This window comes from Mandrillus leucophaeus, unplaced genomic scaffold (genome assembly GCF_000951045.1).
Source record: "Mandrillus leucophaeus isolate KB7577 unplaced genomic scaffold, Mleu.le_1.0 Scaffold71, whole genome shotgun sequence".
NCBI lineage: Eukaryota > Metazoa > Chordata > Mammalia > Primates > Cercopithecidae > Mandrillus > Mandrillus leucophaeus.
In genome coordinates, this window is record NW_012107697.1 from 4,027,891 (window position 1) to 4,047,115 (window position 19,225).

General features: G+C 48.2%; 1 protein-coding gene and 1 long non-coding RNA gene across 2 annotated transcripts in view; one reads left to right on the forward strand and one right to left on the reverse strand.

The window, feature by feature from the left end:
- Positions 1–13,434, reverse strand: part of LOC105528265 — a 17,532-nt gene extending 4,098 nt beyond the window's left edge. The window contains exons 1-2 of the long non-coding RNA XR_001004333.1: positions 13,353–13,434; positions 6,320–6,411 (exon numbers count right to left, since the gene is read on the reverse strand). This is a non-coding gene — a long non-coding RNA (uncharacterized LOC105528265). The remainder of the gene's footprint in view (positions 1–6,319; positions 6,412–13,352) is intronic.
- The window catches only part of GRIK4 (glutamate receptor, ionotropic, kainate 4), a 369,007-nt gene that overhangs the window by 325,195 nt on the left and 24,587 nt on the right, over positions 1–19,225 (forward strand). Inside the window, exons 14-17 of the mRNA XM_011964977.1 lie at positions 8,267–8,376; positions 12,145–12,318; positions 16,305–16,470; positions 17,830–18,055. Coding sequence (XP_011820367.1) covers positions 8,267–8,376; positions 12,145–12,318; positions 16,305–16,470; positions 17,830–18,055 — 676 coding nt within the window. The remainder of the gene's footprint in view (positions 1–8,266; positions 8,377–12,144; positions 12,319–16,304; positions 16,471–17,829; positions 18,056–19,225) is intronic.

The window sequence follows — 19,225 nt, forward strand, 5'->3', positions numbered from 1 at the left end:
TTAGGGCAAGGCATTTCTTGCCCATTACTGGATCCCCATCAAAAGGCAACAGTCATTATATGCATTCACTAAGAAACAGCAGAGTGAGAACCATGGACTCTGGACCCAGACTGTCTGGGTGTATTCCCATCTTTTACAGTTATTAGATGCATGTCACATACATCTCAGCTTCTTCATTTGTAAAAATGGGTTGTCATGCAAATTAAATGAGAATACGTATGTAATACATTCATAGCAGTGCCTGACGTATACACAGTAAAGTGTTAGTGAAGTATTATACTCAAGAAATGTGTATTAATTGTTCCTTCATAATCTATTTGCAGCCTGGGTGTTGGTTTAAAAAAAAAATAAATGTAATCATGTCAACCTCCTACTTGAAATCATTCACCAGCTGCCCATCACTCACACAAAAAAGTTCAACTTTCTTACATCCAGGTCTTTGCCTGCAGGTGCCTTTGCCCCTTGCTGCTCACTGCTCTTTTGTCAGGTCAGACCCTTCCTGCCTCCTCATCTAGGTTCATGCTCATCTGCTTGCCTCTCAGCCAGCTAACAAACTCTTGCCTGGCTTTCAATACCCAGCTCAAATGGCACTTGCTCTTCCATGTGGCTCCCCTAGATGGAGCTGCTTGCCGTCTGCCTATGCTTCTATTATAACACTTTTAGGCTGCATTATATTATTCTTTGTTTATCCCTCTCTCCCTTTGTAGCCTCCAATGGGAGTTACATTAAGGGAAACGTACCCTCTTTTCAGACCATAGATTTTTATATGATTTTTGGTATGGAAAATGGGGTCATCCTAAACATGCAGTATTTACTTAACAGGAAGGAAGGAGGGCAGGTCATAAATCCAGTGATCCTGTGGGCAGTGAATGCTATGCTTTCCTTTGTGCTCCTGATTGGGCAGCACTGAGCCCCAGGAACCTGAGATTCTATTAGGGAACCCTACAGGGCCAGTATTCCAGGCAGCAGGACAAGTGACCCAAATAGATTTTTTTTTGCCTTCTGGCCTTTACCCCTGTAGGTCTTGAGAACAAAAAGAGGTGGGAGGCAGATGTTTCAGGCAGCCTAAATGCAGCCTTTGCTCAGGTCTGGCTGTAGCTGCCACCTGAACTCACTGCTCGCTCGTGCGCTCTCTCTCTCTCTCTCTCTCTCTCTCTCTCTCAATGCCTACATATTCCACACACAACATAGCATCCACCTGAGAAGGTATCAGAATCCGTGTCTGGGGCCAGATGGGCTTCTAGGCTATATATAGATGGTCCAGCCTTTAGCCTTTGTTGTCCCCTGGTACCTCAAGGATGGGAACCAAGTGGCAGAACATCTGAAGTTCAAGACTCTTGGTTTCCCTGGCGCATCAGCTCATCTCCTTGTAATGATAAGTTTAGTATTTGGTATGGCAGTATAATTCCAAGGACATTTTGCAGTCAAGGGTTTTATGGCATTAATGCATACTTTGAGCTCTCAAATATACCTGTGAATGGAGGGGAAAAGAATATGAAAAACCAAAACCATTTGTATTTGACGTTAGAGTATATCATGTAGTTTTCCGTCTCTTTTTTTCTGCAGCAGCAATTTACCTAATGATGTTTTGTTCAGAATAATATTAAAGTGAGTTTGTATTCCTCAAGCACACCCTGACTGTTATAGCAAGGCATCATCAGAGTGTGGTAGAAGCCAACCTGGGATTCAGTGTTTGGCCCATAGAACCCCCACATGAATAAATCTCACCCAAACAGTTCATTGTTGCTGGGTGCAGTGGTGCACGCCTGTAATCCCAGCCACTTTGAAGGCTGAGGCAGGAGTATCACCAGGGTTCGAGGCTATAGTGAGTTATGACTGCACTGCAGCTTGGGCAACAGAGCAAGACCCCACCTCTTAAAAAATTAAATAAGTTAAAATAAAAACTCAGTATTGACATCTTCAAGGAAATTGGGAATATGTGTAAGATGGTGGTTTGTTGACTCACGTCTCCTAATTTATAAAGCACTTTCATGTACAGTCTCTGGTTTAATGGAATAATGCCGTGAAGCAGGTAGTAGGATTCTCATTTTACAGGACAAAATTCTGAAACTCTGTGAGCCCAGTCAGTGCAGAGGAAAGAGGAAAAGCAACACAATGTTGCAGGGGGCATTGAAACCAGGTTTTTGGTCTCCAAATCTCCATACATGTCCAACTACCTGTCTTTATGGTATCATAGGTGTATTTCTTTCAGTGTCAACGCTATGCTTTAGGTGATTTTTCAAGATCCTTTCCCATCTGAGGGTACTATCTCTGATCCCAGAGAGGGTCCCAAGCCAGCTAGAATATCCGAGACTCCCTGGAAAATGTGAGCTTACCATTTTCCCTCCATACCAACTTGTTCCACCTTTGGTTAACAAATGGGAAAGTTTTATACTCTGTTCTTTTTCTCTTCTTAACTCTTAGCTAGAGTCTTCTTTCTCAAGGAAAAGAAAAATCAGACAGTGTTTAAAAAGTGAGGGAGAAATAGGCTGGGCGCGGTGGCTCACTCCTGTAATCCTAGCATTTTGGGAGGCTGAGGTGGGCAGATTATGAGGTCAGGAGTTCGAGACCAGCCTGACCAACATGGTAAAACCGTGTCTTTACCAAAAATGCAAAAATTAGCTGGGCGTGGTGGTGCATGCCTGTAATCCCAACTACTCAGGAAATTGAGGCAGGAGAATCACTTGAACCCTGGAGGCGGAGGTTGTTGTGAGCCAAGATTGCAACATTGCACTCTAGCCTGGGTGACAGAGCAAGACTCTGTCTCAAAAAAAAAAAAAAAAAAAAAACAAATGTGAGGGAGAAATAAATGCTGACATTAAATTAATGCATGACATTGCTGGATATATTACCCGTTTTTCAAGAAGGTCTGTTTCGTTTCAGAAAGACTGTCTAGGAAAATGGAGAACAATGCTAAGTAAACCAGTGAATCATTTCTAATACTGCTTAATACTCTGTTATAAGAAAATGGAAAATGAATAGAGTTCTATTCCTTAAAGCTAAGTAACATGATAGCCCATATAATGGAAATATGGATCCCTGAATGTATAATCATATTAATATTAGTTATTTACTGAGTGCCTCTCTCTGAAGAAGCTCAAGGTGTGTTATCAACATTATTTTAGTAATTCTCACGGCCCCTCTCCATGTGGATTAAAGTGCTCCGTTCATGGTGCTCCTTTCTATGGGAGAAGATAATGGCACCCAGATAAGTTGAGTGGCTTGCCTAGCACCACCACTCAGCAAGTCCAGGTCAGTGCCAGGATTAGAATGTAGGTCTCCTCACACCAGATTTTCAGCCAGTAAGTGAAAAGATACACTAGCATGTGAGTTCTATGGGCAACAGACCCATCTGGGTGCTTTACATGGATAGGAATTAATTACTTGCTTCCTTTTTTCCTCTTGGAGTCAGAGATGGAAAGCGCATGCTAAACCAAAATATCAGCAGGACAATCCATTGCAGACACACTGAGGGAGGCCATCCATGGGATCCTGCTGAGGGACAGGAAGAAATCACCTCCTCCTGCCGCTCCCAGGAGTCTTGGAGAGACTGCATTCTCTTACCTCTTCAGCCCTGGACAGTGTTTGAGTGACCAATGGGCACTGCTGGGAGTTGACTATATCACAAGCAACCTTTCTATAAATTGCCACTTAGTTCTAAAGACTGTAAAAAAGCACATGAAGGACCCTTTGTCCTTGGCTATGCTGGGAGGAGATGGAGTTTCGGGAAAGAAGAGAGCTGGTATCATGCATTTGTGTAGGGAAATGGTGGCTAGGCTACAGAGCCCTAACACAGATCCAAGAGAACCTGCCACATGTCTGGTCCACTCTGTCAGTGACTTCTTTGGGAAGGCTGAGGAGGGATTGAGTTCTAAAAGTTGGAATCACTGGCTTTTAAGAGTCCTCCTTCCAGAAGAAAGCCTGGCATTGCCCTAAGTGCTTCTCTGGAGAGCCCTAGAGGAACTCTCATGATGCATATATTATAGCTATAGAAACTCCAGGAGTTCTGAAAAGTGGCTGTAGCCAGATAGCATTCTTCCCCAAAGCATCTTTAACATGTGTCACCATAAGAGAGAAAGTGTAGTATTTCTTGTCCGTTGAAGGCATCAGTGTAAAAGGAAGTTCCCGCCTCCCCCATCTCCCCACTCCCCCTTCACTCACAGCTACCATTAGACAGAAGAGGAGTGAACATACATATAGCTCTATGTGTTAACTCACTGAATTCTCAGAACAACCCCATGAGGTAGGTGTTATTATTTCCTGCATGTTACACAGGAAGAAACAGGGACCTAGAGGTTACCCAGCTTATCCAGGATTGCGTGTCTTGTAAACGGTAGGGCCAGAATTCAATCTTGCACAGTCTGGCTCCAGAGTCTGGGTTTTATTCACTACCTGTCCTGACTGCCTGGCTCTGGTGTCCCTGTGAATCTGGCTTCAGACTCTGGGAAAGCAATTGCATTCTTCCTAGAACGTCATTTCTTCCAGTATGTATAGAGTGAAGTATCAATGAGCTAACAGATTATTTTGAAGGATAAGAGGAACGTTGGGCATGCAAGGGGGGTTTAATGCCACTTCACAGCTCCATGGATAGCCCCACTACTATCGTGCAAAGGACCTACACACACCAGGATTGTGGTCAGTTGATGACCAGCCCTTTGCGTCTCTCCCTCCGTCAAAGAGCATCAGGGATACTGATTGACGGTCAGTCTGATGCACAGTCCAAACGTCAAGGGAGCTAATTCTAATTTTGCTGCCATCTAATTTTCAATTTCATCAGCAGAGCTTGACCTGTCTTCAACATTTGGGGCATAGACTATATATAACCACCAATCTACTTCCAAAGTGGTTGTATTCACCGGAAGGAACTGGCCAACTCACAGTCAACAGAGACGTGTATAAATCAATACAAATGCCTATAAATACAGCAGAGTCACAATAAATGGTGATGGGTATAAATAAATAATGTTCAAGAGTACTCGAAGAGGGTGTGTAGGTTGAGAGTTTGCTGGCATTGGGGAGAAGGCGTGGGATTAATTAGGGAATTTATTGGAGTAAATAAAGATGTGAAGATTAAAAGGAGAGGAAGATGCAGTACAGCTGCCATTTGAATGAAGGAGAGTGTGGCATGCCTATGGCACAGCTTGATGAATGAGCACCAGAGAAATTGAAGCCATCACCAATGATTTGAGCGAGACACTTAACCTCCCTGGGTCTCAGTTCTTCCATCTGTCAGTATGGAAAATTGGGTATTGAAATCAAGAGAACATAGTGAAGCACTTTTAGTTCTTCAAAAGAAAGGCATCACCATCATACCTCCTTTGAGCTAAGGAAAATCAATTATTTGGAAGAAATGCCTATGGCATATGACACCTGACTTGTCCCAAGTGCCAGTAACTCATGTCTTTTGGGAAGAAAGTGATCTAAACCATCCACATAGAAAAAAATCGTGGGCACTCAGAATCTTGCAAGAAACATACTTCTCTTTGGCATCATAGAAACAGCATGGATTTAGCCTAAGCCAAGGCTGTATAAGCCGGGACCCAAATCTCAAATGACTGCCCATTCCTTGCTCTTCTGGTTGGCGTCAGTCAATCACAAGTAGAATCAGATGTTGCCTTGCCAACGTGATTGGTGTGTTTCTGGGGGAGCTTTGTTCATGTCTTGGTTTTTGTTTGTGTGATGTTCTCTGTTTTATAACTTTGGTCTCTAGGAATTTTTCCCACAGCTGTGCATCATTCCTTATCACCTATAACCAAATATGGCAGCTTTAAATAGTGCTGTCATTTTCCTCAATTTCACCTGTTGTGATATAATCAGGTATAGATTTCTGACATTGAGCATCTAATGGGGTTTCAGAGTCAGAAAGCAACAGTAATAGATTTTTCAGTTGAGAGACAGATTGAAACAGTCATAAGTGACAGGGCACGTGGAATTCATGCACATTTACTCAGAGAAGCTCTGGGGTCAAAAAAGACCCCAGGAGTGGACCACACTAGTGATTTCTATTGCGGTAGGTGTATAGACATGATCGGCTCCGTTACTGATTCCGTACTCTGTATATGGATCCTGCCCTCTCTGTGTCTTCCTGGTCTGCCTCTGGCTCTTAGGATGATGAAGGAAACACAGTCAAGCCGTGATGGACACAGGAATGATTAACTGGGGACTTGGATTCTGCTGCTCTGAAGTCCTTTGCCTTCTATTAGAGGATTTATGTAATGACGGGATGAGACAAGCTTAAATGATCTCCTCATTCTTCTCCTGCTCCCTTCCCTAAGTTACTGGGTTTTGTCCCCCAGTTGTTTCATGTTTCCAATAATACCTGAGTGTTGTCTGCAGACTGAGCATGGATCCACAGTGGGTCAAAGAACTTGCAATTGGTATCAAAGGGCAGTTCCGTGGTCTGAGCCCATACTGTGAAAGAAAAACAGTTTCAGATAGACCATATGAGAGGTCATTGTCATGCTGCTGAAAGGCCACAGTGCCCAAGAACAGCTGCCGTTTTTGGCAGAGGATGAGTCTTCACGTCCTCTCCGTGTACCCTCCGGCTCTTGTCTCAAAGAGGAAAGTAAAACTGCACCACAGGTAGAAGGAAACACAGTGTGCCCACTGGCTCCCTAAGAAGGAAGGGAAAAGCGTCCAGAAGAGGAGCTGGAAATCACCCATGATGGGGGCTATGCAGATACAACAGGAGCGTGCAGAACTGTCTGCTCCCACCTGCCTCAGATGCAGCCGTGGAAACAGCTGTTGTTACTTGGAGTTTCTCAGCTTCTTCCAGCTTCCCCTGAATAATGAACGCTCAGAGGGCTGGTCGAGTTTAGCTCGGTATTGGCATAGGGAGTTCCCTTTTGTGTTTCTGGGAACCCCAGTGTAAAAATGACATACCTTGATAGTGACAGTAGGTTGCGCCATGGCCAATATGATCTTGAGCTTAAACGCTGACCTGTTCATAGAACCCTGAGCTTAGTACTGATCTTCAGTCCTATCCATGGACTTCCTGGATTTCTGGCCTCATAGAATCATAGCGTTTTCCATTTACAGTAGTCCTTAGAGCACATCTAAGTCCAGTGGTTTTATAGTAAATGAAAGAAACCAGCCTGGGACAAGACAGGGTAGCAGCACGGAGCTGCAGAGAATGTGCCCTGTCTCCAGTGGGCAGCCCACACTCAGCTTCAGCCAATTGGGAACTTGGACTCAGTGGTGTCAAGGTCGCCCCATTTTTTAAAAAGCCAGAAATCTAGATTTGTATGTGAAGTTGCCTAATTATTTAACGCTGGCAACTAATACAAACGAGGTAGATGCTACAGGGTAAACCAAGTCTGTGGGCTGTATGCGTCCATAGGCCACTGGTCACCTCGGATCGTGGTCACCTCGGATCTAGTCCCACTCCAACTGAGGCCAGAGAGGGGTGGGGACTTGCCTGAGAGCACACGGCTAAAGACGTGGAGCAGATGACTTAACTCCATCCTTCTCATTCCCTTTTGTTTTCCCGTGAAGAATGGTGGCGAGCTTGGCACCCAGGATTCCGTTCCTGGCTCCATCGTCTGGCTCACAGGACTCTGGCCAGACTCATCCCTGGCCTTGCAACATGTTTTCCCACAGCGCAGTGGTGTGAGCCCTGGGCTTTGAGTCAGGAAACATGGGCTTGTTTGGGTCCCGGCTCTTCCACTTACATGCTGTGGAACCTCGGGCACATCTCTGACTGCCCTCGGCTTTGGCTTCTTCACTTGTAAAATGAGAATAATAACTTATGCCTCCCAGGACTGTTTTGAGGTTGACAGGGGAAGGTCTCACTGTGTGAGATCACCCTGCAAACAAAACCCAGAGATTCCGGTTGTATTAGCATCCTTGTGAAAAAGATGTGAGTGTCTAAGAGGCATGCTGTGGTCGAATCCAGCAGTGCAGACAGCAGCAGCTCAAAGGTGCTCCCTGAGTCCATCCTCGACTCCCCATGGAGGACACAGGGTGGTACTTCGGGGCACTGAGGGTTGTTCCTCTTTGCCAGCACAAAGCCTGCCTCATCCCAGGAAGTGGCATGGCCCCTGCTGCTGTTCTGTGTCACCTGCTGAGGTCAGGGCTGGGTGGTGGTGTTTGCCCAGCCTGGCTACACCCTCATTCCCAGTGTCATTTAAACCAATCACCCAGAACCCAGAGAAATGGGAACTGGGGCCAGACCCATACTCACTACCTCCTCTGCCCTGCCCTGCCTGCCCCAAGGTCATTTTGACTGAATGTGTGTGGTGAATCTTGTTTTTGTCTCCATTTCCAGGGACGCAAACCCGGCTATTTCTCCTTCCTGGACCCATTTTCTCCAGGCGTCTGGCTCTTCATGCTTCTAGCCTATCTGGCTGTCAGCTGTGTCCTCTTCCTGGTGGCTCGGTACGCTCCTCTTCCCTTCCCTGTCCTCACACCGCCACCTCGTGTCCACCTCTGGGAACTGCACGGGGAGGGGGTGGGGAGGAGGAGAGGAGTGGGTTGGTAAGATCTTGGTGCCAAACTAGAGGGACAGGAGAAGGACTGGGGACCTGAAATGCTCTCTGCCCCGCTGTCGACCTCACGCTGCCCATCCAAATGTTCCCCACTGTGCACGACGCAGACAGGTGGCTTGGCTTCTGCACCTCTGCCTCCTGTCCCTCCCACTTCCCCCCAGAGCCCCACCCAAGCCCCCTGCTTGTGTAGGAGCCCTGGGAAGAGAGGAGGGGTGAGGGTGGCAGGAAGATGACTCCCATTAAGCACTATGCATTTGGCTGCCCTGGCATCAGTCATTGCCACAAAGGATCTGCCACAAAGTGCTGAATGACAAGAAACAGAGCCTGTGAATCTGGACTGGGGGCACTGGGGGCTGCAGTGGAGCAGGCCAGGGAGAAGGCGTCCTATGCAGACAGCCTGGGTCTGCCTCTGAAAACACAGCTGCCCTGTCGAATGCGAACCATGGAGGCTGGTGACGGGAGGCAAGGAGACGGGATGGAGAGAGGCGTTTTCAAGAAGTGCTGAGTTGAGACACACGGGCCAGACCTGGGAGTGGGGAGAATAAGCCCTGCCCGATCCCCAGGAAGCCAGGGGCTGCCCTGACCCTATGGAAAAACCCGAGGAGCAGCCTGAGGCTGTGGCTTCCCAAGAATGTGCACAGAAAAGGTAGTTTCGCTCGAGGCCACAGGCTATTGGACCAGCCTGAGCTGCAGGGGAGCCAGCTTAACCCTCCAGAAGTGGAATGAGCCCTGGTGGCTCCCAGGCCACTCACTCAGGTCCCTGGTGCTGCTAGCCTTCCACTTACTGCGGTGGAGGCTCACAAAGGGCTGTTATGTGAGAGCCGAGAGCTACTCAGGAGGAGCTTCTGGAAATCTGTCCGTGGTTCTGTTTGCAGGTGTCTCCTCAGTTGTTACCTTTGCCTCCAGGCCACAGCGGCAGGGCAGACCATTTTAGAGTGCACATCCCATCTCTGTGGCGTGGGTGGGGTCTTCCCCTAGGGCATGTTCATTCACTGGACTGAGGGGGGCACGCGGGGATGGAGCTGCTGCATGGTGAGCCCTAGGGAACCACCGGCTACCTAACCCCTGGGGGCACTTCCCAGCCTTCCAGAGAAGGGTTGCATCAACCTGTCTGCACATACCTCTTCCAGTGGAGACCAAGCTCCCCAAGATCAGGAAGGTCTTTGGGGCCAAGATGCAGCCAAAAAAGACAGGCCTTGCTGACAACCTGGTCATTTTCAAACGTGGCAGAGTTTGCTGCTCAGGTGCCACCAAGCCCTCCCGGGCCTGTAGGCATGGCCACTGTTGAGTATCTGCTGTCAGTGATGGCCTGTGAGACGGGGAGCTAGCACGCTGTCTGACACCTTACCTCTCCACTTTGCCACACTGCTGCCGCGTTAGAAGGCTGTCTACGTGAGCCCTGGCGCCACTGCTCTGTAATTCACACTTGCCCCTTGGATGTGAGCCCTTGTGTGTGGCATGCCACAACACCCAGGTCACCTCAAGGGCCCTGAAAAGTCTTGGGGCTTGGTGAGCAGATATATACACGCCTGCTTCAACACACCTGCAGCAGCCTGGAGCTTTCAACCAGCCCTGGGGTATTACACTGCCCCTCTTCCCTCCCCTCCACATCCAAACACACTCCCTCCAGCATCTAGCATCATAGAAAGGTTAACGAAAATGTGCTAAAGGGCTAACCATATGGCCTCTCTCTCTCCTCACTACGCGCACACACACAACACACACACACACACACACCACACACACACAAAATACTGGAGTCTAAGGTATTCTGTATTAAGACAGTGATTTTCAAACATGGTTCTATGGACTGCAAAGGCTCCTGGGAGCAACCAGAGCCTTTAGGGGTGAAATGACAAGAGGCTGGGCAGCCAGAGCCCTGGGTCCCCAACTCCTCCTCATCCAGACCAGCTCTACTTTTATTTCTTATATATTGTACTTCTGGGTAAGATTTTACAGGGAAAAAAAAATCTGAAAACGACAGCTCTTTGGTAGCCATTCCCAAGCAAGCTGACTTCAGAGTCCCGTAGGGAGCTTTCAGACATTTGAATTCCCTGGTCCCATGACCTCAGAATCTCTAGGAGAAGGGCCTGAGAATCTGTATCTTTGAAGTTCTGCAGATCCCACCAATGGTCCATAGGCTTGGGAGCCAACAAAGTGGGGCACCAGAGTGCCAGCCAGCTCCTCGGGACCCGCACAGAGGGACAGAGCACATCTCACCGGTCAAGGGGCCAACGCTGACACGTTTGCGTTGTACTCGGGGCGGGGGGGAGGCACAGATGGAAATGGGAGGCAGCAACAGTGGGAACACTAAGTGCACATCAGGCCAGGTGCAGGAAGGAGCAGTGTGAAGATAACACCGAGCACACAGCACCCCACCCGCCTGGGCGGTGCACACCTGTGCATACTGTTTCTCTCGTCAGAGCTGGAAGACTTTGAGTACAAAATGGGCTGGGGCTGCAAGCATGTCCCTGGCGGGTGGGGGAAGAGCGGGCATTCTGGGCATCAGAGGGGCCATTCAGAGAGACACCAGTGGTGAGGCTGAGAGGAAAAGCAGGGCAGTGTCCCCACCTCACCCCAAGGCCCAGAGCTTAGAGCAGCCCTTCTCAGCCCCATGCGTGCATTACACTCACTGGGGAGCTTTAAACAAACACTGATGCCCAGGTCCCACCTGAGCCAATGAAACCAGAATATTTGGGAATGGAACTCAAGCAGCAGCAATCTTTTTTTTGAAAGCCTCTGGGGAGGTCTGAAACACAGACAGGGGATAGCCTGGCTTTAGACACCAATCAGGCCAGTGGCTGTCAGTGTGGACACTGGCCCGGTGGTGTCAGCATCATCTGGGAACTTGGGAATTCTTAGGCTTCACCCCAGACTTACCGACGCAGAAGTTTTGGGGCTGGGCCCAGCCATCTGTGTCAGCACACCGGCTTGGTGGTTCTGAGGTAGGCTAAGGCTGGAGGACCACTCTTCTAGGCTGGGGGTCTTCAAACCGTAGTTCTCATCACCCTGTCAGTGGCAGTGACAGAACAAGCAGCTTCCCAGGCTGTCCACCTCTTGACACTCCTAGCCTCAGGCGCTCCACTTTCATCTTTTTTTTTTTTTTTTGAGACAGGGTCTCACTCTGTTTGTCCAGGCTGGAGTACAGTGGTGCGATCTTGGCTCACTGCAACCTTTACCTCCCGGGCTCAAGTGATTCACCCATCTCAACCTCTTGAGTAGCTAGGATTACAGGCACGCACCACTACACCTGGCTAAATTTTTTGTATTTTTTACTAGAGACGAGTTTTCGCTGTGTTGCCCAGGCTGGTCTCGAACCCCTGGACTCAAGCCATCCGCATACCTCGGCCTCCCAAAGTGCTGGGATTACAGGCATGAGTCACCGCACCCGGCCATCCTCTATTTTGTATTTTGGAGTTCCACATCAGAATTTATTGAGGGTAAAAATGTCTCTTTGATTAAAAAAAGTTTGAGAACCATCAACCCAGTTCAACCCGCTTCATTTTTTTTTGGTTGCAAAACTCCAAGTCTAGCAAAGGGAAGTGTCTTGCCCAAGGCCACAGGCCAGTCTCAGAGATGAGACCAGCCAGAAGAGCCTGCCTATGTCCCTTCACACCCCGCCTCCGTGGCACTAGTGTATGTTCCTTTTCTCCCACAGGTTGACGCCCTACGAGTGGTACAGCCCACACCCATGTGCCCAGGGCCGGTGCAACCTCCTGGTGAACCAGTACTCCCTGGGCAACAGCCTCTGGTTTCCGGTCGGGGGGTTCATGCAGCAGGGCTCCACCATCGCCCCTCGCGCCTTATCCACCCGCTGTGTCAGTGGCGTCTGGTAAGGCCCCAGGCAGAGGTGAACCAGGCCAAGTGGGGTGGGGACACAAAAGGGGCCCTCTGATAAGCCGGCTCTAGCTGCTAGAGCCCCAGAGCCTCTGCCTCTTACAGCAGACCCACGCAAGGAGCCGAGTGCTTTCTGCCAACTCAGAAGCTTGGGGCAATGGATGGGGCCTGCTCTGTGCCATTTGGTCCCCTTTCCCTTACTCACTCTCTGGGGTCTGGATGCAGAGGGGAACAAAGGGAGGAAGGGAGAGGAGGTGACAAAACAGCCTTGATGAATTTCAGCAAAGCAATGGTAACTTCCTGACCTGAAAATGACCTGAGGTTTGAGAAGGCATATGCAGATTTATGCAAATATGAGCCTGCTGGCAGGAAGTCCCTGCAGGAGGAAGCCAGCCTGGCTGCCACATCACGCCCCCTCTACCAGCCTTCTGAGGCTTTGGGTCTCTGCCCCTGGCTCTGGGGGCTTGCTGGCCTGTTCACCTCAGCAGGTGTGGGAAAATGCAAACTCTTGTCGTTCAGAGTTGAGCAAATGATTCAATGTGTGGGAAAGCTCTTTGAAAACTTGAAAGTGCTACATAAACATATGGACTGGTCATTGTTATTAGACCACTATGGGGGCAAAGGAAAAACAAGATGAAACGTGTGTGTGTGTGTGTGTGTGTGTGTGTATAGCCTGGAGAGGCATGTTTGCAGAATACAAACATGCCTCTTTTGATCCTTTTTTGATCCTTTTTTGATCCTTTCTTAAAGATCTGCTGTGGGTTTGGCTGCCATAGCGTACAGGACTTATGACCTTGGTTCTCTCCCTTCCTTCTCAGCCTGTTTAGCCAAAGGAAAAGGACAGGTGATGTTTCCACCCTTGAGTACTGGTGCCCAGAGTGGGTGGTCTGGACAGAATTACTGGAGGAGCCACTGGGCTGTTAGGAAGGTGAAAATGCAGCGAGACAGCCACGCCTTCCTGTCTGGGGTTTCCATTTTCCCTAATAAACAACAAATGTAGCAGGATTTAAACTTGGGCGAGATGCTCGCCTGTTACCAGATAGTTCGGAGATGTCACTGAGTAGATCACCATGGAGAATGGGAGCTCAGGTCCCCAGGAAGAAGGATGGACAGTCCCAGCAAGGAGAGTCACGGAAGTCCCACAACATCCGGGAACCTGGGCAGAAGCCCTGGGGGAGGAGCATGCCAGGATATTCATCTTCTCCCTGGGGCTTTTCCTTCCGGGGGTGCCTGCTCACACGGATGGATGCAGCTAGGGCCCCACTGCCCATTTCATCCGCTAGTCAGCTCCACCCTTACCCCAGGAAATCCCTCCTCCAGGACCCAGCCGTCCTGCAGGTTGCCCTGCCCTGAGGGGAGGACTCAGCACTGCTTTAAATAGCTGGCGGCAGGTGGCTTGGTCACTCTGTTCCAGAGCGTGTGTGGGAAGGGGCTCAGTGCAAATGCGAAGCCGCTGTGACAGGCCTGTGCCAGCCCCGACTCCAGGTGGTCAGTGTGCTTCTCTCCCAGCACACTAACAGTTCCTAGTTCTTAAATCAGGGCCTCGGTTTGGTCCGTTCTGTGGAGGAGTGGGAGGTCAGAAGACGGGGCCATTGTGGCCTACCTTGACCTCCTCACCCAGAGCATGAGATAGAAAACACCATGTCGCTGGAGAGAATGCCAGTTTGACAACTGAAAATGCCCTTTGATACAGGAGCGAGGCTGCACTGACCCCTCCGGAAGTGGGCATCATTCCCTTTCTCAGCAGAGCCGATGGCCTTGCACTGAGCCGCTTGTGCCCTCTGACCAGTTTCCTTGTGACCAGTGGCCTAAATAGCCAGCTGGGGTGTAGCCAGAGTGTAGCCAATTCTGAGTCATGTCCATACCTAGGGCTCATTAACCCCCAGCACACGCCACCACAGCTAAGCAGCTGCAGAGCGCTGGCTTCCTCCTGGGGACCGCCCTGCCCCAGGCCTTTTCTTAGGGATGGTCATGAGAAGCACCTTCCAATAGGGCAGAAGAGCTGAAGCAGGAGCAGGGAAAGCAGACCTTGGGCATGGAGGGACACCTGCTACTTACAGGTCACAGATAGAGAAGGCAGAAGGAGGTAGCCAGGTGATTTTCATCCCATTTTCAGTCTGATGGTCTCTCTAGACATTTCTCTATATCTCACATCCCTCTAGTCCTTTACAGATTGCTGATCACTCATGACATATTACTTCATTTTATCTCACAACTCTCCAGCGACAGGCAGAGCAGGCATGATCATCCCCATATATTTATTAGACAAGTAAATGAGCTTAGAGTAGGTGAGTGGTTTTCCCCACGGTCTCACAGTGGAACACAGCCAGAACCAAAACCCAGTTCACTTGCCGGTGGTCTGCCATGTAGACGTGCCCATCGGGTCAGAGGAGGCCCCTGTTGCTTCACTCCTGGGGAGGCAGCCAGCAAAAGCTCTTGGTCACAGTGGCAAAAAGGGCAATGGGACCTGCTGCTCTTGAAAATCGACCCAGCAGCAGCAGGTTGCCGAATTCTGTGTGTTAATCACTATGCATTCCTCATTAGTGTGTCTATAATGGATAAAGCCTCATGAACTCAGGCTCCACTGATTCAGAATTTGTGATTCTCCATCCCAAACTGTGCTACGATCTCTCTCTGAGCCCCTTGGGATTGGGATGTAGCTCCATACTGTTGACCAGATGGGAGAAGGCTTGTTTAACATACTAAAATGAACACACAGGTTTTAAGGGATTTAGGATATATGCTGCCTGAGCTGCAAAATTATTCTAATTTTAAATGAGTTCTGTCTACTCAATAAAACAATCTTCTAATTTGAAATGGCATGACCATTGTAAGAATAGTTTCTAATTCCAGCCTTTCAGCAGTTCAAAGGTGCTTTTCACTAGGTCGTCTTTACTAAAGATTTTCTGTTACAATTTATAGAACTGATTTTAAAATACAAATTTATCAGATGGCACAGGGGCTCACACCTATAGTCCCAGTACTTTGGGAGACTGAGGCAGGAAGAACTCTTGAGCCTGGGAGTTCTAGGTTGCATTGAGCCCTGACTAAGCCACTGCATTCCAGCCTGGACGACAGAGCAGGACCCTGTCTCCAAAAAAAAAGAATTTATCGGCCAGGTGCGGTGGCTTACGCCTGTAATCCCAGCACTTTGGGAGGCCAAGGCAGGTGGATCACAAGGTCAAGAGATGGAGACCATCCTGGCCAACACAGTGAAACCCCATCTCTACTAAAAATACAAAAATTTGCTGGGCAGGGTGGAATGTGTGTATAGTTTCAGCTCCTCAGGAGGCTGAGGCAAGAGAATCACTTGAATCCAGAGGTGGAGGTTGCAGTGAGCCAAGATCGCGCCACTGTACTCCAGCCTGGCAACAGAGTGAGACTCCGTCTCAAAAAAAAAAAAAAAAAAAGAAGAATGTATCAATGTGTTACTTGGCAGGTTGCTTCACTTCTCTGAGCCTCAATTTCCTCACCTGTAAAATTGGGATAAGAATTTTGCCTTCCTGAGCTGTAGGGATTAAGTGAGATAGTGGATGTAGCTCGTGGTAGATGATCAGTGCCTGGCAATGCACATTTGAAGGTTGGCTTCAGCACGAGGAGGCGAGGAAGCCCTCCTGCTCTAGCTCTGAACAGAGCCCTTGGAGCTGGCACGCGCAGCTCATTCACTGGCTCATTTCTCACAGTGTCCAAAACTGTCTCATGTGCATGGACTATACCTCTTTTGAATAATAACCCAATAATCATCTCCTTTAGGAAATAAGAAAAACAAATCAGCTGTCTTCTTCCAGGCAGTGCTCACCAACTCGATTCATTTCTGTTGACATCATATGCCCTGCCTCCTTTCTCTTCCCCCACTAAGCTGAAAGCTCTTTCAGAAGAAAGATGCCTGGTCTCTCCCATGTCACAGCAGGACTGGGGTTGGGGGCCAAGACTCCAGGGAGTGCCCAGGCAATGATGACTTCCTCGTCTTTTCCTACATAGGTGGGCATTCACGCTGATCATCATCTCATCCTACACGGCCAACCTGGCAGCCTTCCTGACCGTGCAGCGCATGGATGTGCCCATTGAGTCAGTGGATGACCTGGCTGACCAGACCGCCATTGAGTATGGCACAATTCACGGAGGCTCCAGCATGACCTTCTTCCAAGTAAACCCCATTTGGTTGCTCACCAACATCGGGAACTGGGCAGAATAAAGTTGAGATGTTTGTCTGCTGGAGATAAAAACATCTCTCGTCATCTCATTATCTCTTTTGAACATATAGTTTGGAAGTCCACATGGGGTTCATTTATCTGTTGCTCCACAAAATACACCTGGAATGAGGTCCCAAAAGAACTTTGTGTTAATATCAGCCGGTGCCAGAGTGGTGATACTTGAGATGATTTTAGGTCTAATGTGGAACTATTTTTTCATTGCCATAGTTTCGTGTTTATATTAATGGCCATTAGAAAAAAAGTATATATATGCAGTGAATCAAACCTGTAGTTTTATTTGTATTACTGCATAGAATGGGGTTAACGTATACATTTACATTTTAACAAGTGATTTAAATCGTATAGGTAGTATTTAGAGCAAGATTCATACACGAATGACTGAAGTTTGAGGAACACCAGCTTAAGACGAACTGACTTCATTGATTCCAGACTTGATAGGTATCAGATAGGGACCTGTTGGCTTCTTTGAGTTTCCCTTGCAAGGCTCAGGAGAAAGCCCTGCCACAGCGATGTGTTTGCTGTCAGGCAAACTGATTGATCGCCAAGACTGACAGCCAGACCAGATGGAATAGTGGTTTTCATGTGCCTCAAGTTCTCTTGGGAAGCGGGTTTCCCCTGGGGTTAAAAGGTGTCTAACCAACCTAATATCCAAGAAGTTCATTTTCACATGAAACAAGTCCAATGCCTTCAGCTTTCTGTTTTTCAGGCAAGTCTCAGTGCCTACTGGCACAGAGAGCAGTGAAGTCATCGTGCAAACACAGGGTTTGGATAGACCCCCAGAGTTCTCTGACTTGTTATTATTTGTAACACAGCAGCCAGCTTCGTATATGTGATTGATCAACTGGTTTAGGGTGGATAGAAAATAGTGAAACTGCTTCTTCAAAAGGTATTTCTGTATAGTCCTAAATGAACCTAAGTTCACTGCCCCAAATTGAGGGACAATGAAGGTACCCAACCAGAATTTCAGTTCTACCGGAAAATGGAGGTTGGCAGTAGAAGAGCTCTTGAGGGTAGATGTGGCAAAACCAATTACCAAATCAGGGCCCTAGTGCCCTGTTGCTGCTTCATCTTTCTATAAAAGGTATCAAAGGCACACCTCCCTCCTCTGCCATTACACAGTGACAGTGAACATCTTGTGTTGAGAGACAGAAAGGGAAAAGGTTCTTGTCTGTGATCAGCGGGTAGAGTAGAGGAAGGGCCAGCATCTTAAGGTGCACTTTGATTCCCTCTCTTTTTAAATCAACGTTTCCTTCCTCTTTTCCCAATCCTGCTTCCTTTTGTTCTTTTCCCAGAATTCCCGCTACCAGACCTACCAACGCATGTGGAATTACATGTATTCCAAGCAGCCCAGCGTGTTCGTGAAGAGCACAGAGGAGGGAATCGCCAGGGTGTTGAATTCCAACTACGCCTTCCTCCTGGAATCCACCATGAACGAGTACTATCGGCAGCGAAACTGCAACCTCACTCAGATTGGGGGCCTGCTGGACACCAAGGGCTATGGGATTGGCATGCCAGTCGGTATGCGGGAGAGGAACAGCCTCTTTGGGTAGCTTTGTCCAGACAGGGTCAGGGTAGATCAAACCACTGAAAGCAGCATTGAATCCAGTAACCCCTGTTGCTAGAACCAGTTTAACAGTGAGTTTAGGTGGGCATTCTAAAGTTGTTTTTTTTTTTTTTTTAAAGCAAACACACATATTTCTTTTACTCGACAACCAGTGCTCAATCCTTGATTATTAAAGAGTTAGTTGATTAGCTACTGATTAACTGACTAATTTAAAGGGCTAATACTAATTATTAAAGAGCATTGATGCCTTTGGTGTGTATTTAGGCCTTTTGTTCCTCTTCTTGCTTGCTACCCCTTGGCCATTTCTCTGTTGATTGCTATCTCTACTAGCAGTGGAAAGAAGGATGAGATGGTGAAATTCAAATCAGTTAATTTTGCTATTTGTTAGCGTCACCAGTGAAAAGTTTACTTCTAAAGGGGACGGCCATGATTAGATGAAATGGCTTTTAAATTATTTGTGGATTTCACTGATCCATCCACAGCAGGTTGGTGTGGGTCATTGAGAAGGGGCGGGAACGCCCTGGTGTTTGGCCTGCTGACTGGGTGTCACCCCGTCTCATTCTATTAATAGGAAGGTAGAGATGTTTGGCTTCCAGAAAGGTATCCTGGCTGTGCTTTTTAAAAGGACATTCACACTTCGGACTTTGAGCCTTCACCTGCTAACAGAACCTCCCCAAGAAGATGAGGAGAGGACATGTTTGGCTGCTGTGGTGATTGTGAAGGGGATTTGAATGTTTCCCCAGCCCCTTCTGACATGCACCCTTCCCCCTCCACACACCCCATAGAGAGCCCGTCTGTAGAGGGTTGTTCTTGCATGAAGGTGTTCTTGTACCAGGCAACAGGGGAAGAAGCGGGAATCAAGGCCATCAGTCTCTGGGAGAAAATTGGCATACGGTATGCTCATCTTTGTATTTACAGTACACATCCCTGTTGTTGATCTTTACCTTAGCTCAAAACTCTGTAAATTGCAGGATTCACTCACACCTGTGGAGTGTAAAGAGCACAGGCTTGGAGTCAGGCAGACCCCGGGATGTGTTCTAGTTAACTGGCTGTGGTACCTTAGATGCATTCTTTAGCCTCAGTTATCTAATTCATAAAATTAGGTTTCGAATACCTACCATATG